This window comes from Perognathus longimembris, chromosome 2 (assembly GCF_023159225.1).
Source record: "Perognathus longimembris pacificus isolate PPM17 chromosome 2, ASM2315922v1, whole genome shotgun sequence".
NCBI lineage: Eukaryota > Metazoa > Chordata > Mammalia > Rodentia > Heteromyidae > Perognathus > Perognathus longimembris.
In genome coordinates this window covers 123,348,270-123,374,339 of record NC_063162.1, presented here as the reverse complement: position 1 = coordinate 123,374,339, position 26,070 = coordinate 123,348,270, and the positions used below count along the sequence as shown (strand labels likewise).

General features: G+C 36.9%; 1 protein-coding gene across 2 annotated transcripts in view; it reads left to right on the top strand.

Annotated features, from left to right (window-relative positions):
• Thsd7a (thrombospondin type 1 domain containing 7A) overlaps positions 1 to 26,070 on the top strand; it is a 326,776-nt gene that overhangs the window by 284,209 nt on the left and 16,497 nt on the right. For both annotated transcript variants that reach the window (XM_048340086.1, XM_048340087.1), the window contains 6 exons: positions 9,377 to 9,555; positions 12,141 to 12,146; positions 15,604 to 15,737; positions 20,664 to 20,817; positions 22,826 to 22,970; positions 24,219 to 24,334. In XM_048340086.1, coding sequence (XP_048196043.1) covers positions 9,377 to 9,555; positions 12,141 to 12,146; positions 15,604 to 15,737; positions 20,664 to 20,817; positions 22,826 to 22,970; positions 24,219 to 24,334 — 734 coding nt within the window. The remainder of the gene's footprint in view (positions 1 to 9,376; positions 9,556 to 12,140; positions 12,147 to 15,603; positions 15,738 to 20,663; positions 20,818 to 22,825; positions 22,971 to 24,218; positions 24,335 to 26,070) is intronic.

Sequence of the window (26,070 nt, the reverse complement as noted above, 5' to 3'; positions counted from 1 at the left end):
TGAACTTGCTGGACAGGTACTCCTACTGCACATTGCCATCAGAATCCAGTCCTGCTTTTTGCTGCTTGTTTTTGAGATTTAGTCTTGCTTCTTACTGGGGCGCTCACCTGATATTGGCCTATGTTGGATTTCCTGTCATAGCTAGAACAAGCACAAAATATCTAGATCTTCACTGAGAAATGCTGAAGACTCACTTCAGAAGGCAGAAAATGGGAAGTTTAGGAGATTATGTCTTCTTTTGCAAGGAATGGTAGCATGAATATAAGATATTCTAATGTCCTGACATCTTTTGTTCATCAGGGTTTATGACCCTCATGTTACCTATTAAATGCTAAATAGAAAAAAATTTGTGAACACTACAGTATATTAAAAAAACAACTATCCAGACCTGTCCTTTTGGAAATAGTTATATTTTGCTGAAGGAATTACAAAAAAATCAAACTTAAATCAATAATATTCCTACTTGTTTTCACCCCAATATACTTTAAAATATTCTTACTATGGCCTTTTTCATATGCAAGTTGGGAGAAGTACTTTAAAAACATAATATATGTATATATTTATGCAAACATAAATCAGTGTATCAGCCAAAATATCACAATGTATATCTGTCAAAGTATTAAAGGAAAAAGTCTTTTAAACTCAGTTATAGAAATAAGAAATCACTCTGGGTTTAGTTGTTTCCTTACTTATAAGCAGTATACAAATTTTATTTATTAATTTCTGTGCACACTATCCTTGAGGTACTTAACAATGACCATCCAATGCCTCAAAAATATTAGGACTTAGCTACTGCCATGTGGGCATCAAGCTGGCATTTGGACTGCTGTATCACACCTTTTTAAATTATTTATTTTTTTGTCTTCTAACTGTGATCACAATGGAAAGGCTGAGAACAGTTGGTATAAAACCTTATTAATAAAAGGTTAATTTCCCTTTAACACTAATTTTGAAAGACAGTGGCTTACATTTTATTTTCCATGCTGTTTCTCATTGCCTAGTATGCTATAAGATGGTGATACTGTCCCTTGAATCTATGCACCACTAACATGTGGCTTGCATAATTGATTCTGCAAGCATGAGTAGAATCAGAGTATATCCACTCAAATAGCATACTTTACAGAACCCTTTCTAATACCCAGAGGTATTTCTATGTATTATTCCTATATGGTACTCCAAAGGTAGTTTAATACACAAGAAAAAGAAGGCCCTGTACCTTTTAGAAATGAGGCACATCTAAATATTAAAATACTTAATATTTAAATAAATGTTTTCATACTATAAATGTAGCATGCCCTTGTATGGCAACATTTAACCTTACTAGCTAATAGCCAAAGCAGTATATGTCCTTACTTTGACAACCCCTCATGGTTCTGATATAGATCACTTCAAAGGGTACCATCTTTCAGTGACTCACCTCTAGGAACTACAAGGAAATATGATTACATGTGATGTTTTCTCCGTCAAGGATGGTACACATGCCACAAGCATAGGCTGGTTTTCTTATCAGAACTTATAGATGCAAAAAAGAGTCATCATCAAAGCTTAAAAAAGATAATTAAATTTCAGATGAACAAAAATTAATGCAACATGAAACTTACTAAATGATTTCAGTTTAAGAGATTGTAGATTTAAGTCATGTGTAAATCTTACAGTCTGTTTCCTAAAAATAAGCCCCAGTGTAACAAAATTGAATTTTGAGGGTTACACATATGACCATCCAACCATAATATAACAGAAATGCAATTGTTTTTGTAATGGATTCTACCAAAGATTATATAGATTTAATATTACAGGTTAATTAGAAACAAAATTGAATAAGAGATTTTTCTCTATCATGGTGGATACTCAGTGGAGGAAGAACATATTTAATTAAATCAGGCCCCAAAATGGCAATAATACTAACTGAAATGAAGTCCTAATTTCTCTATAAAGCATTTGCAGTTGGTACCATTTATTTAATGCCTAACTCAGCATTTCAGTTTCTCACTTGGTAGCATGGCTATCTAGTATTGCTTTTTCTTTCTTTCAAATATAAAAAGGAAGCCAAGAAGTGAGGGACTGACTTTTCCTGAGATAACTGGCTTCAAGTTTAAGGATCCAGGAGAAAGGAGAGCCTATGGGATTTCACTGAGACACAAGGAACAAGCAAATCCCAGGGTGCCTAATTTTAATAGGATGTGGAATCCTGAACACTTCGACCCTGAGCCACTGAAAGAGCACAGTAGATTTGATAGAGGAGAAACCTGGAACATTTCTCACAGCTACCTTTGATGTCAGATATGGTGATAAAGCACCTGTCACGATCTTTTTGTTCTATGTGCTGTGGTCCTGACATGTCTGCTCCTCTCTCTACTTCTGTAGTCTTCACACTAGGCTCCACAGTGCCCTCTGGTGAGGCTGTCAAACAGTTTCCAAGGCATGTGAACACTCACTTGGCATTCCATTTAGTTTTAGGACAGAGTGTTTCACTGCCTAAAATAAATTTAACTGCCAAGAACAATTATATACAACAATAAAAAGTTAAAGAGATTTTTAACTTTGCCTTTACCAGCAATATTGCCATTATATTTTCCTCCTGCCCCTCTGATTAACCTCTGAACTCATTTTTTTTCTAAGGTTATAGAGAAGGGATAGGACTAACTTGGATAACTATGAAGAGATCATCTTTCTGGTTGTCTGTTGATATGTCCTAGGTAGATGGATAGACAGATGATCTAGACATAAAAGTAGAGATAGAGAGATGATAGAAATGAGATCATTAGAGACATCTATGGCAGTTTGAACTAGCAAAAGATCAAAACCACGTTTCAGAGAGGATAAAAGAGTTCATTGCCAGCAACTCAAACTAGGCTAGCACCAGAAAGTATTCAGATCTCCAGGCAAAGGAGACCCTAGGTTTTATACAAGCTGGTTACACACACACACACACACACACACACACACACACACACACACACACAGTATTAATCAGAAAGACCAAGGTCTGGGGAGGGAGATGAGGTCGACTCCATAACAGGTATATAATTTCAAAAATTACCTTGTGAATTTTCTGTTATCCATCCAGATAGCCCCACATTCCAGCAGACAGCCTCATCTAGCCACCTTCTAGCAAAATGGCTATTGGAAAGACCTTTGCCTGGAACATAGTTACTAGAGAGGGGTAACTGTGACTTCTTCAATAGCACTGTTCTCTGCTTTCATACAAATTTCAGGATTAACAAACATACAGAATGGCCTGTATGAACCCAAATATAGATCCATATTAGCATTAGTAAACTCCCTGCAAATTCAAGAGTTTCCAACTTTGGTATTACATTAGTTAACTTACTTTCTTTTTAAATTTGTATTCATTTTTATTTTAAATATGATGTACAGAGGGATTGCAGTTATGTAAGTCAGGTAATGAGTACGTTATTTTGAACAGTGTCATCTCTTCCCTCATTTTCTCCCAGTTTTTCCCTCCCGATCTCCCATTCTCCCACAAGCTGTATAGTTCATTTTCAACTTTCATTCCTCACATGTAAGTTCAAAATGTCATTAATATGGTTGCATAGTGAACAAGGCTTACATGCGGAAAAACTTTCATATAAGTGCATTGGACCTAAACTGCTTCTTAGGGCTCAGAGAAGAAATATAAAATCATACCAACGTGTGTGTGTGTGTGTGTGTGTGTGCGTGTGTGTGTGTGTGTGTGTGTATGAAATGTAATTTTTTTTAAAGCCTTCCCTTGAACTTGCCCTCAATGTGCATCCCAGCTCTGCACAATTGCATTGAAGAGCCATTTTGCTCTCACAGGAAACTTCAGTTAATTGGCAACTTCTAAATAAATGATGTTGAAAAACTCAGAAAGTTTAACCACATAACTGTTTCCTTTTCCTTGGGTTAATAGCTTATTCTTAAGTTCGTCATTTAAAGTATAAAATAATGTAAGAAACTTTCTGAAGCTTTGATGATTGGGGTTACTTGGTTAATTTGTTGCTCAGCTAATATGTTTCATCTAGAAGCACTAAGAAAAATAGCCTACTGTGTTTAAGCAAATATTATAATTCAGTGTGGTTTAAAACATGATCCACATTTTAAAGCATTACAATTATACCCATCTGAATGATCTATTGCTTACTGGTCCAGCAAGATGCTGCAGGAAAAGTCAATAATTATGGAAATACAGTGTCTGGCTCATCCTAAAGATTCCCAGTTCATATTACATTTTTTAAAAGGCCTGTGGCAAAGAAACTTGTGTAAGTAATGCAGCTGTATTTGAGCTTGCCACTGAACACTTTTCTGTTAAAATTATATTTAACACAAGATGAAACAAATTCGTAATTAAACATCAGACTTAGGAAATAATTGTGTAGCTGTGTCAGATTTCCATTGATTAAAAGAAGAGTACCTTGCCATGGATAACATTAAAAATAGATAACTGGAATGAGTTTCAAAGTTAAATTCCTTTATCTTTATAATCTGAACACTCTATTAAATACGTTGGTGTTGTTGATCAACCTCTACTGCTAACGTGACTCTTTCAGAGCCTCCTTCAGTTTCTTAAATTCTATGTGGGTTAAAATTGAGGAGAGTCAGCAAATGAGTTGACCTAGTAACCTATGCTAATATTTCTAAGGTTCATTGTATTGATTAAATAAGAAAACTATAGTTATAAGCTATTATATGAGCAACCTTATTACCTTTTTTCTAGCAAAATACATCTCAGAACATTTACTACCTGTTACTAGGTAAAACATCGCAGGAAAAGGACTTCTTTCACCAACTCTAAGTTCAGGCATCCTTACAATCCTATCACTAACAAACTGGCTATTCATTTTCAGGTTTCCCATATGGCCGGGGTTCACTGATAGGTCACAGAGCTCAGCAAAGCATTCCACTCACACTGTCATTGTATCATAGCAAAAGATAAAATCAGAACTACCAGCTCAGAGACTCGGGTAGGAAAGCCTCCGTTTTCCTTCCCAATGGGTCACAGAGCCTCTTACCAACTCATTGATGGCTATTTCAAACAGAAAGCTCCTCTGAGCTTTGGTAACCAGAATTTTTATCACAGTTTCATTACAGAGGTCTGAGTCATTAATCTCTGGTGTGGTTGGACCCATTTCTGTCCTCCCTGGAGGTGAGTCAATGGCTCCAAACCTTTACTCATGGTGGTCTTTCTGCTGTGAATGGCCCACCTCCAGAAAGACCTTCTTAGTATTCCCATATATGGGATAGCCCACAATAAATGACAAGGATAATCCTGTCTCCTGGCTTCCGGGCTTGGAGATGGCCTCCCAAGAGTAGGAACAAGGGTCAGCCAAATTCTTTGTACAACAAAAACCTTTATGTTTTCATATTAAACTCAGTGATATAAATGAAGTTTAGTGTACCTTGCTGATTATCAGGTTCCTGATATTAAAATAATATTAATAATAAACCATATAGATATGCATGCCACTATTGGCATTTTCTGAGAAAATGTATAATAATACCTATGTAATAGGTATTAAAAGATAGGCCTTCTTATGTATATGAAAACAAATAATATTAAAATAACAAGTTAATGTAGTTATACACATTTCCATGTGCATTTCACTATGATAATTGTCCAATGTTTATTTGGAACGGAAAATGTATGAGTTGAGGTAAAACACTGAAATACTGGAGTTTGGATAAAAACTTCATAGTTGGTTTCCCAAAAGTTTCAGATAACCAGTCATTAATGCATAATTGCTAAATATTATTGTTTCCATTTGAAAGTTTTATGAAAGGATTTTCCTTTTCAATTTTGTCAAGGCCAAAGGATGAACATAGACAAAATTAAGCTAAATTATCTTATTCTTGGATGCGGTAGTATGCATTTGATACCTATTGAAGTCAAATACATTTTCAAATTCCTTTTGATACAGATATAAATTAGACCAAACCAATATATCCCACATAATTTATAATTAATTCTTTAATCACCAACAGTGCACCATTAACAGCACAATTTACTGGTTGTGAAGATTGTTTAAAGTTGCTATATTTGAACATTCATATTCTGAAGAATGAAATGATTACATGGGCCTCAAAGGCAGCTTGCTAGCTTTTGTATTTGTTGCTACCTGAAGCCGTGGTCAAAGTCAACCCAGGATTATATATAGTCAGAAATCAGGAGTTTGATTTTCCCAAGTGTCAAATTCAGTGCTGAACCACTAAAAGTTTTAGCATCCTAGTTATCATTTATTCCTTAGAAATTTCTTAGAAACCATAAATTTCTCTGAAATGCCAGAGGAATTTTATTTAGCCTTAAAATGCTTCAAAAGTTTCTCAATCTTTCTTTCCCCTATGATTGTTTGGTTTTAATTGCCCTCAAGAATCATCTGAGCAGAGAAGGCAAGGGAATGCTTATCTAGCATTTCACTAGCAGCATTAAGGGTTTTAATGGTGCTAGATAAACATGACAGGCAATTATTGAAGGTTGTTACACATTCGGAAATAAAAATGGGATGCTGAGCTATATACTCCTTTGATATTTTATCTTTATCTCTGTTCCTAATTTGGATGTTTTACCAGATTAATAGATTGGATTTTATTTTAAAGAGGTTTTCTGGAACACGCTATTGAAAAATCAGACAAATGAAAGTTTTATACCTTTCTTTCAGTAATATAATGTCAAAAGCTACATGCAAAAGAACAAAATTGGACCACCACCTTTTTATCATTTCCAAAGAAAAATAACCTCAAGTGAGACAAACCTAAATTAAAATTAAAATGATGAAGATTTTAGAAGAAAAATGAGATATCAACCTTTATGATCCTGTGTTAGATCAGGGTTTGCTAGATATTACACCAACCTACAAACAATAGACATTATCAACATTTCAGTCTTCTGTGCTTGAAATAACACTTAAAAATAGACAATGACAAGTTTCACAGGGATAGGTAGAAACTGGAACACATATTGCTGCTGAGTGTGAAATGATATTGAAAATACATGGAAAATAATATAATAACTTTGAGGAATAGTTTTATTACATATGGTTGAGCCATTTCATGCCTAGGTATACATTCTAGAAAATTACAAGTTTCTCTGTACACAGAATTACAAACAGATATTGATTGCATTCACAATAGATGAAAACAACTGAAGTATCTTATTAACCAGATGAATGAGCACTACAAATATGGTGTATTGATGTAATGAAACATGGCTCAGCCATATAAAGGATGAAGTAAAGGTAGATGCTACAACAAAGATGAACTTTGAAGACATCAAGTGAAAAAAAATTATGGGATGGTTGGTTTAATTTAATTTATATGAAATGCCCAGGGTAAGCAGTTTAATAAAGACAGAAAGTCAACTAGTTGGCTGGAACAGGATGAAAAAGTAGAAAGCTGATATTGACTAGCATTAAGTACAGGATTTCAATCAGGTTCCAGGAACTCATCGCTATATTCTTAGTAGACCTAGTTTGAAATGATTGTGGTTGATGACGAGAATAAGCAGAAAGGCTCATCAGATTCTTTCTCACAAAGATCTGGATGTGGTGATGTGTACCTGTCATTCTACCCACACAGGAAGCCTGACATAGGCAACTATACCCAGACAAATGCCTGTGTTCAAAAACCTATCTCAAAATTAAGCAGCAAAATTCAGGGGTGGACGCTAAAAAGAACATCTGCCTGGCAAATGTGAGGACTTGAAGTCAAACTCCAGTATTGCCAAAGATGATTATGATGATGATGATGATGTAGAAAGACTTACTTTGGGAATAATTAAAATGGTCACAAATTGGAATGGGTTAATAATATTACAAGTCATAAAACACATCAAGAAAAACAAAATATAAGCTTTTTGTCTGGTATTTAAATTTTATTACACACACACACACACACACACACACACACACACACCACATCACACACCACATATCTTATTAGCAGTTTCCTAGTAAAATTGTTTGTATTGTCATCATTTTCAAAATCAAGTTTTTGCCATTGATGTAAAATGTAAGATAGATGGTTGGCTTGTGTTAGGTATAATAATCTGTTAGGTATAATAATCTCCACAGGCAGTGTTCATGGGAAGAAAAACTAGACATTTGAATCTTGACCAGAGGAATTTTTTCCATGTTTGTCTTAAGAACAATAGGGATAATTTGATGTTTTGACATGCCAGAGTGGTAGTGAAGGACAATTTAAGAAAAATATCACCACAGCCCCCCTCACACACACACACAATCTGCAACCTATTAATTTAACTGGCCATGAATACTGTGTGACCCGGGCTTGTCAGTTCTCTGCATTTGTTTATTTTTCTGGTCACTGAATGTCTACACTTACCCCATACCTTTATTTTAAGAGTTTCAAAGGAGCCAGGCACTGGTGGCTCATGCTTGTAATCCTGGTTACTCTGGAGGCTGAGATCTAAGGATCACAGTTTGAAGCCAGCTGGCAGGAAAGTCTTTGAAGGCAGAAAAGTCTGTGAGACTCTTATCTCCAAAAAACTATTCAGAAAAAGCCAGAAATGGCACTGTGGCTCAAGTGGTAGAGTGATATCCTTGAGCACAGAGAGACTCAGGGATAGTGCCCAGACCCAGAGTTCAAATCTCAGGACTGGCACAGAGAGAGAGAGAGAGAGAGAGAGAGAAAGAGAGAGATAGAGAGAGAGAGAGAGACAGACAGACACACAGACAGACACACAGACAGACACACAGACACACAGACACACAGAGACAGAGAGACAGAGAGGAGAGACAGAGACAGAGAGAGACAGAGACAAAGAGAGAGAGAGCGTTCCAAAGGAACCAAATGGATATAAGATGTGCTGTTATGAAATTGTCAGTGCTGTAGAAATATGAGCCATTATTTATTTGACATCTTTCATTTTTCTTCTTCAGATTTGATTTTCAAAGATGGGGAGACATAAGGTGCTAAGTTAAATGACTTCCGTTGGATATTGATTGAGAGGGACTGGCTTTTCTTCTTGAGGCAGAATGTCACATGGGCTTAAAACCTTGCCCCTTTATGACATTAACAGGGTTTTTATAGAAAGCTGTTGTGATTTTTCAACATGCCACTGTCACAGTATGAGAATGATAAAGCAGCAGATAGGTGATTGTCAATTAAACAAGAGCTGTCAAAAAGTCGGAAACATTGAAATATAGTGGGCATGAATCCTAAGCGGCTCATATGGCAGTGCTTAGCTGTGATTTTGCCCAAGTCACTCTTTATGTGTCATTTTCCAGCAGTATTCAATGTGAGCCCGGGACAACGGAGACATTCCTGCAATCGCCTGTGGTCGGAACGTCAAACGCGGACCTTCTAAATGAGCTGGGATGGCGGGTGGGAGTGGGAGAGTGACACGAGGAGGAGATGCTTCTTGTCCCTTTGTCCTCCCTAGGGTATATCGAAGAGGCCTGCATCATTCCTTGCCCCTCAGACTGCAAGCTCAGTGAGTGGTCCAACTGGTCCCGCTGCAGCAAGTCCTGCGGAAGTGGCGTGAAGGTTCGCTCCAAGTGGCTGCGAGAAAAGCCATACAATGGAGGAAGGCCCTGCCCCAAACTGGATCATGTAAACCAGGTACTTCCCCTCGCGAGAGTGGCAGCACATTGTGGAGGTTCACGATGAGCTTTTATTTCCCCAAAATGATACAGGAGCAAACAAGAAATCAGATTCATTTTATCTTCAGGCTGAGTAATGTGTACGTACCCTATTACAATAAGAGAGATAGCATCTCTGAATTATCTGTATATTAAATATCTTGCAAGTATTATCAATATGAATTCCATTCAGTGCAGAAAAAAATGACACCACCTTTGAGATCATGTCAAAATATTTAATCAGTTACCAAATTGTATATGGATTAATAAGAGAGTATCTTTGTTTTTAATTTTTTTAATTATTTTAAATAGTTGTACAACAGACTCTCAATGTTTACTTTATATATACCACGCATATTTTTTGTGTATGTGACAGTCCTTGGACTTGAACTCATGGCCGGAGACCTATCCCTGAGCTTTTATGTACAATTCTAATTTTCCATAGCTCCACTTCTGGTTTTTGAGGTGCTTGAGATAAGAATCTCCTGCCTAGGCTGGCTTCAAATTGTGACAAATCTCAGCATCTTGATTATCCCGGATTATAGGCATGAGCCAACAGTGCCAAGCCCATTCAATGAAGTTTGATCAATGATACCACTTTTACCTTCTCCTGAGTATATACTTCTTATAGTTTCCTCAGACTCTCAGAAAAGACATTACAATTGCTGACTACTGAAATTAAAGCAAAAGAAAATATATGGGTGTGGTTGTTAAATATGGCAAAGGACACTATGTATTCATTTAAGTTTGCTTGATGTGAAATGCATTGAAGCAATGGAAATACAAAGAGACATCAAAACCACTGAGTTTTGAATGTGAACAGCTCCATGCTAGCCTTTATCAGTTCTGTTTGGAAAGTTATTTGAGTTTGGATGCATACCAATAGCTATTTCTCTCCTACTGAATAAAAAAAAAACCTATAAATTACCATGTTTGACATGCATGTGGCTGAATGGAGAATTAAGTTCATATAATATATATGCAGTTGGTAAGTTGAATTTTTGAATTTAAGTCACCATTAAATTCAGAGTTTACATGGGTAGAGATGCTTCTTACATAAATAGATGGAGTGATTTTTTTGGGATGTATGTGTGCAGGTCCTGGGTGTTGAACTCTGGCCCTCCATGCTGTCCCTGAGTTTTTTGCTCAAAGCTAGCACTCTACCACTTGAGCCACAGCTCCATGCCTGGATTTCTCTGGAAATAAGGGTCCCAATGACTTTCCTGCCTGGGCTAGCTTCAAACAGTGGTCCTCAGATCTCAGCCTTCTGAGGCAGGATTATAGGCATGAGCCATCGGAGCCTGTCCATAGATGGAAATTTTAATCCCCAAATTCACTCTTCACTAGTTTATGTACTATGCTTCCTGAATTAAGCAAAATGTGTTTATAACAACAGAAGCACCTTCTCAGAAAAAGCAAAAAACAATTCTGAATAAAGGAAGGGTGGAGACCATTTGTAATTAACGTCAATAAAAAGTCTTTTCAAGGAATGGTGACTTTTCACCCCAAGTTGCTGAGTTTATGTTAGTCAACTGTGACTAATGCTGTATACCCCAATGTTGCCACCTACTGGCAACAAAGCTCACACCGTTCATTTTGCATTTCTAAATTTCCAAAGTTGAAACTCAATTCCACCACTCTAATATATGCAAAACAGAATATCTGAGCCGAATTGTTTAACTCACAAAAGGAGTGTCTCTATAAGTTTTGGAACTTTAAGTTTGCAAAGATAAATTTAAAATGGAATAAATCATGATTTTCTGTCCTAAAAAAGAGAAACTCTACATGTACCAACAGCCATTTTACTTTAGGGAGCAGATGTGTGCACATGCATAACTCCTCAGGATATTAGAATAAGCTAGGCTCACCTCCACATTTTTATCAGTGCATTCTCAAAGGTTTAAGACCTTATGCACAGTTGTGTTTTCTCTGAAAACTCTTTAACTAAACACTGTTTCACTTTCCACCTACTACAACCCAGTACAGAATTTTCTAGAGATGCATGTACTTGTTCTTAGCTTCTGGAGAAATATCAAAAGTTTAACAAAGTAAAATTTCCAAACAAAAGCAAGAAATAATCATAAAGTTGTTCAATTGTAAGTGATATAGATGTTTACTACAATTATACAGTCTTCAATAAAATGTAAGGTACTCTATTGACCTTTGACAATGGTCCCTGAGGTATCAATTTTCCATTTGAAGCAAATCCTCAAATCCTTTCACATCAGACAGATAGATTAATTGATTAAAATGAATCAATGGGTAGGTCGATCAATAGGAAGTTAGATCAATGTATAACTATTCCATGTACTTTGGATTATAGCGATTTCCAAGCATATATTAAGGTATTTTTAGATGCCTTCAGTTTTCTTTACCCTGATCATCTAATCCTGTGCAGTCATAATAGGTGTTAGCCTTTTTTTGTCTTGAAGTTTTAATCTTTTGTGAAAACTACGCTTTTATAAACAGACAGTTGTTGAAACTTAGAACACGAATCTTCATACTGATGCGCCACATGCCTTTGTTTCCCTCCCTTTCCTGCATCCCCGCTAATCACCATGGCAGGCACAGGTAAGAATTCTTTGGATTTTCCTTAAGGTTGGGGGGGCGGGCTTAAATGATATTTACTTATTTCTAATATTGCAAGAAAAGATTTTTATTCTCACTTCCTTAAGGCAAAAAAAAATGAGAACATATAAAATACTGAAGGGAATACTATGTAATTAAGACTAGCACGCTCCTCTATGTCCAATGTGGAATTGGTAGATCAGACTGGTGAATTCATCTATGGAAAATGGAAAATGTTATTTAAATGTTATCTGTAGGTTATGTATATATGAAAATATCCCTGATGCCTTCCACATCATGACAAAGACCCTCACCATTTATTTAATGTTTCACATGGTAATGGGTAGATGTTGTTCCTACAAAGTAGTCACTGTTATCTTTTGACCATATAAGTCTTCCATAGAGGGATATGTCTCCTTGGGGGAAGATCGCTATAAATTTAGGTAGAATAGAGAACTCTCAGGGAGTTGATAGGATTTACTTCATTCAGTGATACTTCTCAGCCCTTCATAGAATACTGTAAAAGAAAAACAAAACCAAATATCTAACAATATATTTATTTTCTTGTTGCTGGAAGAAGATTTTATATTTTCCATTAAAAAAGGTTTTTTTCTTCCTTGTAGCAATTCTCATTTTATTTCTAGCATAATTATTCCTGTTTCCTTACTACCACAGCAGGACCTTAGGAAATGGGATGCCACTTTGACAAGGAGATGTTACCCCTTCCTAGTGCTCTCTTTCTGGTAGTGTGCTTATGATAGAGAGAGAGAGTGAGAGAGAGAGACAGACAAACAGACAGAGAGAAAGAGAGACAGAGAGGACAGTGCACGTGGACAGAAAATGGGTGAGTGGATTGATAAACTGATTTGTATCCACTCCAACATAGATTAAAATGAAATCCATTCAAGTATTGAGTCCAGTATTCCTTCTTTCAGTATTCCCCTTGTCCAGGACTTGTAGGGTGGTACTTAACCAAGTGATAGTTCTAGTATCCAAATGTGTGATAGTTCTAGTATCCAAATGTGCATGTGCCTCCTGAGACAGGAGCTATAGCATCTTATTCCAACAGTGCATATTTTTATTCTGATTTAGGATAGGTCCTCCCTATTCACTTGTTTTAGATTTGTAATCCACTAAAATTACCCAAATGCATAGTTCCAGAGGGCTAATTAAATCACTGCTTCCTTGAATTAGTTATATAACATGCTATAGGATGGGTATGCATGATGAGAAAAACACTTGGACTTGTCATCAATTATGAACATATTTTAGAAGACATTTTTCTTTAATAGCTGTGTCACCTGGATACAGCAGACTATGTAGTTACTTATTTTTAATCATTGAGAAAATAGCATAATTGCTTCATTATTTTGAAATTCCTAAAACTGATCATAACACCACCTGCATGGAACTGAAAGCCTTCGTGAACAGGACCATTCAATTTGTATTGTTCCATGTGGCCCTTTCAGGCTGTGTGTCCTGTGAGACCAATCTTACACCTTACCTTCAATGATGGAGGACTAGTTTTAGTGAGGGAGTGGCAAGCAGAGAAAGATTAGATAGATAGGGAGAAGAAGTGACCTTATCTGGTAGAGATATTGGGAAATCAAGGTAACAGCTTTAGTAATAGCAAAGCCCCTGATGACCGTAGCAGGGGCCCCTTGAGTGGCTGAGGATAGGGAACCAACCAGATACCAGAGCATCTGGACTAGAAAAGAATAATTAAAAATATTACTACAAGGAAAGAAAATAAAGAGTAATCCATAGCCCAATGTACATTTGGGAGCCTACATTGAGCTGCAGATTACTGGGCCACAGATGTCATCTCTTATTTTGAAAAATCTGTACCCTCTTCCTCCCGCCCCTCCATCTCCTCCTCTCCTCCTTCACCTTGCCTAGGACTTCATATGCCATGAGGCAGCTCTTCCAGTCTCAACACTCTAGTTTCACAACTTAAACCAACCTGCCACTAATTAAGAGGCTTTACCTTAGTTTCCCCTGGGGTCTTACTTTCAAATAACCTTTGTTTCTGCTCACATTTCTTCAGTCTTGTAATTCTTTAGTGGGTGGAAAGAAAAAAGAAAGCCAAGAACACTACATGATATCACTAGAATGGGAACATTTTGTATTGTTTGTATTTTTTTCTATAGGAAAAACAAAACAATGTAAATTCTCATTATTATATGGCAAATAGACCCAAATTATATTTATTTAAAGAACAGCTCCAAATTATAATATTCATTTTGCAATATTCATTTATTTATCCAGTCTCCATTCAGTGCCTAATGTATGAGCACTTCTGACTAAGTATTTAAAGGCATACAAAACTGTGAACAAAAGATGTGGAAATAAGTTTATCTGATCTGTGGGATGGAGAGGGAATCACAGAAACAGCCAGACAAAGGGTGATCCAATGTAACAATGATACTTACTTGATACTATGTTGGAAATGAACTATATAACTAGGAGGGAGGGGAGTAGGGAGGGATAAGTGGGAGAAAATGAGGGAAGAGGTAACAGTGTTTAAAAAGAAATGTACTCATTAGCTTAATTATGTCACTGTAACCCTCCTGTTTATCACCTTTATAATAAAGAAATGTATTATAAGAATATGGCAAATGATCCCGAAAACTGTATCACAGTACAGTAAGAGCCCATACAGGAAAGCATGTATCTGATCTGGTCCAGTGAGTCAGATCTATACTGAGAAGATGATAGCAGAACAACATAATGTGATACAATCTGCTCCAATTTGCCATTAGAACCCTCCAGCGGTTATTTCTGTTCCTTTGTATTGTTTGTTTGTTACTACTGTCATTTGTTATTGGAAGAGGCAGGTGCTCTACCATCCCTCAATCACTATATTTCAATAATTAACAATAAGGGATACTCTTAAGGGTGGGGGTCCCTTTTAAAGCCAGGTAAAGAATTAAGAGGAAGAGGAGGGGAGAAGTACAGTAAGGCATCAAGTTTATTCAAAGTAAAACTAGAATACAGACTCCCTGTAGAGAGAAGCCCTAAAGACGGAATCCAATGAAATCCCCCCAGAGAAATGGCCTTTATTCTTTATTCATTCTGTCCCTTCCCTACCCCAGACACCATTGGTCAGTGAGGGGTCACAGACTTGAGTCCCTCCTTGGTCTCTGCCACTGAGCTGCAGCACAGAAGTTATATTTGTTTGGAATTTTTGAGTAGGGAACCAGGGCATTGTAGGAAGAAGAAGTATCATTTTGAACAAGAGTCCAAAGCATTATAGAAGAAAAAAACACTATGATGGGCCACATAGTGTCTGCCAAACATTAAGTCTGCCATTTTCTATCCCTGTCTAGTTAACAGTTACCCCGTGTCCACTTCAGGGAGAGGAACGGAAGTAGGCGGGCAATGAGATGATGGTGTGGTGGGGTAGGCCCTATTTGCCTCCCTGGAATTCTCTGGGATCACAGAACCGTGTGTGTTGCAGGTGTATGAGGTCGTCCCATGCCACAGTGACTGCAACCAGTACATATGGGTCTCAGAACCATGGAGTGTGTGCAAAGTGACCTTTGTGAATATGCAGGAAAACTGCGGAGAAGGCGTGCAAACCCGGAAAGTAAGGTACGGCCAAAACTACTGCCACAGAAACAAGAAACACAGCCATCTACCCCCGCTACATAAGCACTCACTCCCCACTCGCCCAAATCAAATCACCTTTAGTTTTGTTCTTATGGAATCTAGGTTCAAAGCAGAATCTCAAAGAATTGGTTGCAAGCAGCCCTTAATCACATTCTGGTTTGCTAACTTTAAAAGTCTCACTTTATACTCCTGAAAAGAAGGAAAAACGTATTAAAAGAAAGATGAATTAATCATGTTCTCTTTTCTAGTTATTTTTATTTTTAAAGGCATTAGTAGTAGTAGTAGTAGTAGTTGTCCAAGAGATTTCAATTCCACTGTTTTCGTAATGGTCAAATATATTCCCAAGCATGCTTAAAATAGTCTTTTTTTCAAGTCTTGCTATCCTAGACAAAAAAACAAAAAAAACTAAAATCATGAGATCCCCATCTCAACCAATAAAATGTGGGCATGATGATACATGCCTGTCATAGGACTTCCCAGGTCAAGCTACATAGGAAGCATGAACAGGAGTATCACTATCCAAATTGGCCCAAGCAAAACCCAAGTTGTTGTATGACCTTCTTTGAAAAAAAACATTAACTGAAGCAAAAGGACTAGAGAGGAATGAATAAAGTGATAAAAATACCTGCCTTGCAAAGCACAAGACTATGAAAGTTCAAACCACAATATAATAATTCCTTAAAATCTTGCTTTTGATGCCAAACTGACTAATTTTTAAATATTCACAATTCACTCGAAAAGCTTTCCCTGAAGCCCCCAACGGGATATTTCTTCTACTTTTTTTTCTTCTATAGTTATCCAAGAAGGTAGCTGCTTGCCCAAGGTGGTTATTTTAAGCTAATCAAAATTAAAGTTTAAAATTCCTGTCCTCATTTATTCGAACTGTTCTTTCAAGTGCTCCATAACCATATGAGGCTGTCTCTGTTGGTGGTCACCATGGATATGGAATATTCCAGTCATCAGAGAGAGTTGAGCACTTTCTGGGAAATCCCATAACCTTCCACCATATCCGAAAGTCCCATTTATAGCCCTGCTACCTTCATGGAATTCCATGTTTTTCTTAAACACACAGAAATTCCCTAATGCTTCACATAAACTTGGCATTCGCTACATTTGCCATACATTAGTCATATGACCCTGAAGGATTCTAGAACCCACTGTGAGAGAAATGTGTAAGACCTTCTCATTTCCTGTTGTTGTTGTTGTTTTGCTAGTCCTGGGGCTTGGACTCAGGGCCTGAGCACTGTCTCCAGCTTCTTTTTGCTCAAAGCTTGCACTCTGCCACTTTAGCCACAGTGCCACTTCTATATATGTGGTACTGAGGACTCTAACACAGGGCTTCATGTTTAGGAGGCAAGCACTCTTGGCACTAGGCAATATTCCCAGCCCCTTATCATTTCCTTTTCATGAGTAACTTAGCTAAAAACACCCTTCTAATGAGGAGACAAATTGCCATTCAAATCCATCTCCTGTCACTGTTGAACTGTATCCGTTTGCTCTAAAACATGTTTGTCTGCAGTCCTAAACTCACTTTCCAGGAATTTAAGGTTGGTATATTTTGAAGATTTTCAATGGGAAAGTAGAGCAAAGTACATTGGTATCATAAAACTTTTGTATATAAATCTATAGGTAATTTTGTTTCTAATTACTTCTTTGAAACGCTAGTGTTGGTAGAATGCTAGCCAATCAGTGAAGTGTCAGGTACCAAGTTTGATTACCAGTCATGTACCTAAAACAAACAAACAAAACAATAAGCCTGCCTGAACTCTCTATTTATTGTTTCTCTAAAGAATTTAATAACGGTATGGAGTGGAAAAAAACAAAAGGCAATAACTTAAAAAAAGACATGGAAAAGACAAAGATTATGCTTTCTAACATTCTTGTTCTCAAAACTTGAAAAGTTTTATTGACTATAATTCCACTGGTTGTGTTTTATCAGTTAAAAAAAACATACAGAATAACTTTTTTTCAACTTTCCCTTTATTTGTATAAATGTTGCTGCTTTCCACTTTGTAATTAGGTAATCACAGTATGCAAAAACACAACTCAAAACAAAGTAACATTTCAGATCACTTTTTGAGTAAATATGTTTGGTGCCAGTAGAGAAAAGAGAAGGTCAGTATTGACTGTGATCTCTGATCCTGTAATAATGTTCCTGTTTGTTGCTGATTGACTGCTAAACCTCTCTAACTTTATCCTCTGCTAATTAAGGTCAGAAATGTCCTGCTAAAATGCAAATGTGAGGTGACATTCACGATAGATGAGTTTATAAAGGAACAGGTTTAAGTTTATCTAATGATACAGCATATCCAAAAATGGATGGTAGATTTGGTTTGCCCTAGTGAGAGAGGGTATTTCTTCCTCTTTTCTCTCTTGGTGGTGGACTTGAACCCAGGACCTTCAATATGCTAGGCAAGGGAAGCAGTCTTTCTTTCTTTTCTTTTCTTTTCTTTCTTTTTTTTTTTTTTTTTGCCAGTTCTGGGGCTTGAACTCAGGGCCTGAGCACTGTCCCTCACTTCTTTTTGCTCAAAGCTAGCACTCTACCACTTGAGCCAGAGCGCCACTTCTGACCTTTTCTACATATGTGGTGCTGAGGAATCGAATCCAGGGCTTCATGTATATGAGGCAAGTACTCTACCACTAGGCCATATTCCTATCCCAAGCGATATTTTTTTTCCAATGGCATTTTCAAAGAAATTGCTAGTCCATGATGACAATAATAAACACATTTTATAGTTATTCTTGGTCCTTGAAAAAAAATCAAGGCTAAGAATTTGAAGAAAACAAATGCATTTAGAAAGCCTACCTTTGGGCTCAAAATGTAATCCAAACATTAATTGTGCATTCAAGGGTGATAAATTTCATATTGCCAAATAAAATAAATAAATAAACTTTATAGGTAAAGTTTGCTTCTATTTTATGAAGATTTGTGTTTAAAAACAGTTTTAAAACTAGAGTCTGTCAAAAATGATTGTCTCTCAATGGTAGACTTGCATGGTTTTATTATTTATTTTGATTTTTTCAGTTAATATATTACTTTTATAATTCCAAATTAACACCAGAAAAAACGCCTTTGAAAAATGAAGTTATATTTACATGACAACTTAATAGAGTACAGTGCAGCTGTTCTTAACTTGGATCAATAGGCAATTTTACAAGTTAATCCTGTGCAGTTGTACCAGTATTTGCCTTGGATGAGATGAGATCTTAGCATCAAATCCAACTTTGAGTGTGGAAATGCCTTGCCTCTCTGAGTCTCTGCAAACAACTGTCATATAACATTTAAACACTGCCAATAAAACCACAATACACAATCCTTTGTACAACTATTTAAAGATAAGTTTCAAAAAGCATAATATTTTCCTGGGAAACTAAAATTATCTGCCTTTACATGTTCATTTGTGTGTGTTTATGAAGTTATTTAAAATATCCCCAAAATGCAGAGGTTGGTGTTAACATGGGTATTTTTTTTTTTCAGAAAACAAACCAAATTAAAACATGGACAAGAACAATTTTCCATTCTTTGAATGCATCTCACAGGAAACATGACATTTCTCTTAAATTTGCACCCCTATACAGAAATGTGATTATTCAAAGCAGATGTGTAGAAGTGCAATCTCCCTCCACACCAAATGGAAATCTCGAGCAAGAGCTGGGGTTCTAGGAAAAATTGTTATGTAATTTCAGTAAGAAGAAGAATGTCTTTCCAGCTCCACTTTGGTGCAACTCTCTTTCCAAGCACATTTGCTTAGCTGCCCTTTTTCACATTATGTATGAAGAATAAAGTCTTTTCTTATGTCACTAAATGCACTGAGAACTTATTAACTATGCTAAAAGTGAGGCCGCATTAATTTGTGTCTTAACTGACATATTCAGAGGCACCCAGGACTGCTTATAGTGAATAAAGTAGAAGCAAAGTTTGAATTTGTTCTGTTAAAAAAGAAAACTAACAATTAAAAAAAATCAAGACATAGGAAGATCCAATAACCACATTTAGAGAAGCTGTGCAGTTATCATTGCCTTTTCACGTTCGGCTTTCTTTTCAAGTTAGCAGCCGAGAGGAAGCTAAAATTTCTTTTAAAGTGAGAGAAACAAAAAGAAAAAGAAAAATGCATCTAATTATCTTTGAAAACATTTCATGAAACCTTTCATGTAGATTTTGCAGTGTGCTAGACTTTCATCCTGGATGAATCAACTCCACTATTTTGTAAAGAAAAAAAAAAAAAAAAAACAGATTATAGGCCAAAATTGCCAACACTGGAATCTCTTTGAACCATTCCTCATTAGTGTCTGCCTCCCACACAGGGTGTAAACAACTTGCCTCTTCAAAGAGAGCTTATCCAAACTGCAGGATACACAAATACATACAGTGGATATTGCATTAAAATATCATGACCATGCACTGCACATATGCATCTTTCAGTCATAGAAAAGTACCAAATACTTGAGAAAGCAGAGTCCTTTCAGGATTTCACTACAGGAGAATGGTATTTATTAGATATCATAATGTACTAAGAAGAAATAGCACCAGATGCTGGTGGCTCACACTGTAATCCTGGCTGAGATCTAAGGATTGGGATTGAAAACAAGCCCCAGCAGGAAAGTCCATGAGACTATCACCTCTAATTAATCACCAATAGAACAGAAGCAAGGTTGTAACTCAAAGTGGTAGAGCACTAGCCTTGACCCACAGAGTAGGGACTGCGTCTAGGCCCCGAGTTCAAGCTCCATGATTGACAGAAGAAGGAAAAGAGGAGGAGTAGAAAGGAGGAGGAAGAGGATGAGGATGAGGAGGAGGAGGAGGAGGAGGAGGAGGAGGAGGAGGAGGAGGAGGAGGAGGAGGAGGAGGAGGAGGAAGCTAAGGCTATCATTCTAATTGTACTGGATCCTTCACTCGTTTTCTTCTAGATGCATGCAGAATACACCAGATGGCCCTTCTGAACATGTAGAAGATTATTTCTGTGACCCTGAAGAGATGCCCCTGGGCTCCCAAGAGTGCAAATTACCATGCCCTGAGGACTGTGTGATATCTGAATGGGGTCCCTGGACCCGATGTGTTTTGGTGAGTTGTTAACCATTTGTAATAGCCTCGATGTAAAAATGTATTTATGTGTTATGTTGACCAAAGCAAAGCATGTTTCCTTGGCCTGCTCGTTCTCTGACTCTGCCATGTGAAGTCAGGAATGCCTCCTTTCACACTTACAACAGCTTGACTTGTTGCAAGCTTCAGCTTCTTCACAACCCACACTCCTAACTCAGCACATGATGACTCCAGCTTGCCTTCCAAAACACAAAACTGCAGTAGTCACTGTGATTGTCTTGCCAGAACAAGGAAAAAGAAGGACGCTCTGGCCAAGTGTTTTGTTCAATCCATTTAATTTAAGTGGCAGGACTAATCTTGTGCATAGTAGAGTACTGGAGCAAGGAGTATTAACACTGAAGAGCAAAAGCTCCTGGGCAATAAGCTGAGAATGGAAGCTGTGCATCAATGCATCTCTTTCTACTTACTGTCTTTTGAGAGGTGGAAAGCCAGCTGAGAGTTGCAAATCACACAAAGCTTCTAGATTTTAATAGCACTGTGAGTTCTGACATAAACTCCGGGAAGAGGTTCATTTAAAACAGCAATGTGTACCTCAATAGGAAATCTGGCTTGTCCTTGGGCACCTTTGTAAAGCTATATATTTCAGAACACAATCATATCAAGTGCGTAGGAAAAAGGCATCTAATATGAAATTGTTTGAAATATAGTCAGAGTTTCAAAGAAAAGTTTATAGAACATGTTTTCCAAGGAGAAATTGCCTTTTGTCTGTGTTAATAATTCTTAAAGATGCTGATTGGCAACTAAACGATAGGCAGAAGCAAAACAGGGCTGTAATAACTTGAATCTAGGTTAAAGTCTGAAGATTAAACTCTTTCACAAGAACAAGAAGTGCATTTCTAACCTAATCCCACAGTGTTTGCTTTGAAATTACACCAAATAGTTGGAAAATGTTCTACGGTGTCTGACTAAGGTCAAATATTTGAGGTTCTTATTGCCACAGATTCTGATGCAAAGATGACATGTTTTTGTAAATAAGAGTGACGAACCTAGGCTGCTTCTTAAATTCATTAGCAGAAATTTAGGCTGCTTCTTAAATTCATTAGCAGAAATTCGAAAGCAAAAACCACTGAACTGAAATTATTTCCACTTGGTTTCTGTGTCAAATGACAGGAATAATTCAAGGCAAACACAATGGCTCATGCCTGTAATTCCAGCTACTAGAGAGAAGGGAGTACTACTACCTTCTCCTACTTCCAGGTAGATACTGGTTTGAGGACAGAGGGGGAAGAATTTATTGAGATCCACTCTCAACTCATACACTGGGATTCATTGGGATTAGTGTTACTAGGAAATGTGCCAGTGCAGAGAACTCAGTGGGATATAAGCATAGGTCCCAATGCACTGAAGAAAGGAACAAGGGCTTTCTACAATCCATAATGTCAAAGAACTGTGGGTATTACACCAATGGTGTGATAAAGTGTTGGGGGGAGGAGGAGGGAGCAGTCATTATAGATCTAAAAATCTGCTTAATATTGGTTCTTGAAAAACACTTGTTTTCTGTACTCATGGGATAATGGCAAACCAGTTGTTTTAGGTATTAGGTCACATTTGCATGCATTAGAAAAAGAAATCATTAATGCATCCAGAATTATTTAAATACAATCTTAAATTTTTGTGAAGTCAGGCATTATTATGTATGTATGTAAACATATGTACATACACATAAGTATATATTCAACAATAGTAAATATAAGCAATATATTTGTGATTGTGAGAGATTGTGCTTGTGTGTGTTCACATATGAAACATAAAATGTTATGCATCTTGTAGCTTGATGGGTCATCAGAATCTCAGCTAATTTTGTCACCCTATATTTGGCAAAACTGAAGTGTAATGAGGTTTCCTGACCTCTTCAAGTTAGCCAGTAGCCCAGCTGTTCTACCTCCTGTACGGGTTCTCCCCATAATGCCCTGGCTGATTTGTGCTGGGACTTCTCTTTTCTGAGGAGTGTGTTGTTGTTCTTTGTCAGCCTTGCAATCAAAGCAATTTCCGGCAAAGGTCAGCTGATCCCATCAGACAACCTGCTGATGAGGGAAGAGCCTGCCCCAATGCTATTGAGAAGGAACCCTGCAATCTGAACAAAAACTGCTACCACTATGATTATAATGTAACAGGTATGTGGCTCATCCTCTGTGCAAAATTTAAAAGCCAAAGCTCAAATACATTGGCTCTGAAGCAGCACTAGCAGCTGGGCCACCTCCATCTGTTTACCCTTTGGACACACAGAAATAGTTAAAAAGTGACAGAAATATGTACCTATATTTTGCTGAACACCAAGATATAGAGAATAAAGTATCATGCAGACACTAGCTCTTAAAATAGATGATGGTATTGTAGCTGATTTTGTACAAGGCAACTTTCCACTTGGGGAAGGTGTAATTGAAGGAAATGCTTTTACCACAGATAAAAATGTACTGAAAGATTACCTTTCTTTACAGAATATACTAGAATAATTCTTGGGGTTCAAAAACAGTTTATAAATATGGTTAGTTTGATATGAAATTGTCAGCAGTCTTAAATATATGAATGCTTTTTAAAAATATTTAATATAATTTCATTTATTTCCTAAAATTTATTGGATAACTTCCAAATGCATAGATCAAGAAAATATTTCATTGGTCCATGTCATGTGTACACTATCACAGTGACTTTGGATTTTTTTCCCAAGCAATTTCTACACTGGAATAAGCTTGAGAAATCAGACAAGGACATATGACAGTCATATTGGCTTTTTGTTTCTTTGGAGTTTTCTCTTCAATTTGCTTTCATGACACAAAGGAAATCAAAGTTTTCTGGGATGTGTTGTGTTAGCTTGCAGAAAAAGATAAAAAGAATATTTTTGCAAAAGTCCCAAACCAAGAGAACCAAACACATATGTCCTAAGTTACTTCTGAAGTAAATAAGTTTGTATTTTAAAGTATTTTAAATATAGACAATAAGTGAAGCACATGCATTTTTATCTGACTATAATTACATTGAGAACCATTTCTCAAAATTATACTTATTTTGTTGCAGGAGACAGAATGTTTACATTTTAAATCTTATTATTATTAGAAAAATGTTTTTAATGACATTGATCCATAGGCCCAAATCATTTTTACAATTATCATCAAGAGGCCAGCTATCAAGATTGTCAAGCACACATCTGCCTTGAAGAATAAACCCTGCAGCGAAGTGCAACCCCAGCAATTCCATTTGACTACTGATACGTTCAAAGCCGGGCCCCATATGCTCTGTATGTGGGATGATTGATTGTGAGCTTAGAAAGTGGTTATGAATTAAGTATGGGATTCAGGTCATCAGAGTTCCATTTGAAATCTGTTTCATGCGTATCCTTCTGTTCTGATGGGCTTCCTTTTCAGATTGGAGTACGTGTCAGCTGAGTGAGAAGGCTGTCTGTGGAAATGGCATTAAAACAAGAATGTTGGATTGTGTTCGAAGTGATGGCAAGTCAGTTGACCTGAAGCACTGTGAAGAGGTGCGTGGGTGCTATGTTATGTCTTCCTGTGTTAATTCTTCCTTCCGTATTTCAATTCACATTGAGTCAAGGGACCTGTGCTCTGGTCAGCTCTCTGGCAGCAGATGTGTTGCTGTGTTAGTCATGAGTTATACAGTGTCCTCTTGAAAAGAGAATATCCAATACTACTGATTTCCACATGTAATTTCCTGTATTGTGTCCTGCTTAGAGCTCAAAGGTATGCTAATTATTCTATTCTGAAAGAAATGCTGGGGAAACAATAAGCAATCAAGGTGAATAATGCAATAAATCTTAGTCAGACTACTTATCATCTTTTATAATTCAATGTGAATTTTGTGGCTTGCCTGGGACACCTGCCAAGATCCATCCGTTTTTCCGTCTGTTGCTAAACATCGATTGCATGTGGCTTGGTAGCAGATTTTGATAGTTGGATGGAATGGCCAGCTGTGAAATAACAAGAATTCAGGTGGTGATAAGAGAGCTTGGAATTCAAACAAAGAAACTGAGTCTGTCTTGATCATCTAAGTGGGAAGAATAACTCATTGTTAATTCTCTAATTAAAGTAAGGTCCTTCTTAGACCTGACCTTATGAAAAGTGAGGAAATACGGTTGCTGACCTTTCTTACTTCCTGTGGCACCACACTTCATGTTGTAATCATTTTGTCTGATTTCCACACCAGACAACTTTCACTGTCCATGCTGCTCAGGGGAAACTGCTAATTTAGTTTTGAATAAAACCATGTCTTTTTTAATATGCCAAAGTGATCAGGACTCTTGACAGATTTGAAACAGACTATGAGAAGTTTCTATTATAACCTCATTAAGAGTTCCAGACACAGCCATTGGGAATTTTGTCTCACATTCTGAGGCTTGTATGATGAGCCCACAGTAAATTGTCTCAACAAACAGGGAAGGAGGGGTCTAACTGGAAAGATATAGTATAATGTCTTTATCCAAGTGCTCCTAACTTAATTTCCTTACATTTCTATCCAATGGTACAGAATTCTCAGATGTGCTGAAAACCTCAAGTTTTTGAATTAATAAATGCCTCATGCTATAGTCTTACAACATGACTTAAATGTATTCATACCTTAGATTTGAATCATTTGAATTTCAACCCTGAAATCATTTGGTTGAAAAACTAGTAGCATTGAGGTAATGTGGCCATTATGAAAATAACATTATTATGAGTGAAGATTATTATAGTCATATACAGTCTGGAGAGCTTGCTGAGGCCTACTTCCAGATGATTAATATCATCTCTGTTTTACAAACACACACATAAATACCTTCATGGACCAGAATGAAATACAAAACGTATACCTGTGAGGGCTTTATGAGAACTAAACCCAAATCTTAAAAGACCAACTTTAAACTGTTTTGTATGACTAAAGGACAAACATACAAATAGAACTGTTGATTTTCTTAAATGAATAATAAATACAAACCTGAGAAATAACTCATTTTAATTACCTTAGAGCCATCAGATAAATTTTCTCTGAAGTGGAAATATTGTAATATTTGAATACTGCAGTGACAATTAAAAATACGAAGTGACTTTAAGGAAAAACAGAGATTCACTCTGTGGAGACTGAGTTAAATAGCTCACGAGCTGTTTTCCATCCCTGTGGATGCACTATGTCTCCTAGAAGAATGGGCCTCTTTGTGAACAATGCATAGATTGCCCTCCTACTAGTGCTCAGGCAAACCTGCATTCAGTCCACAGCAGTAGATGA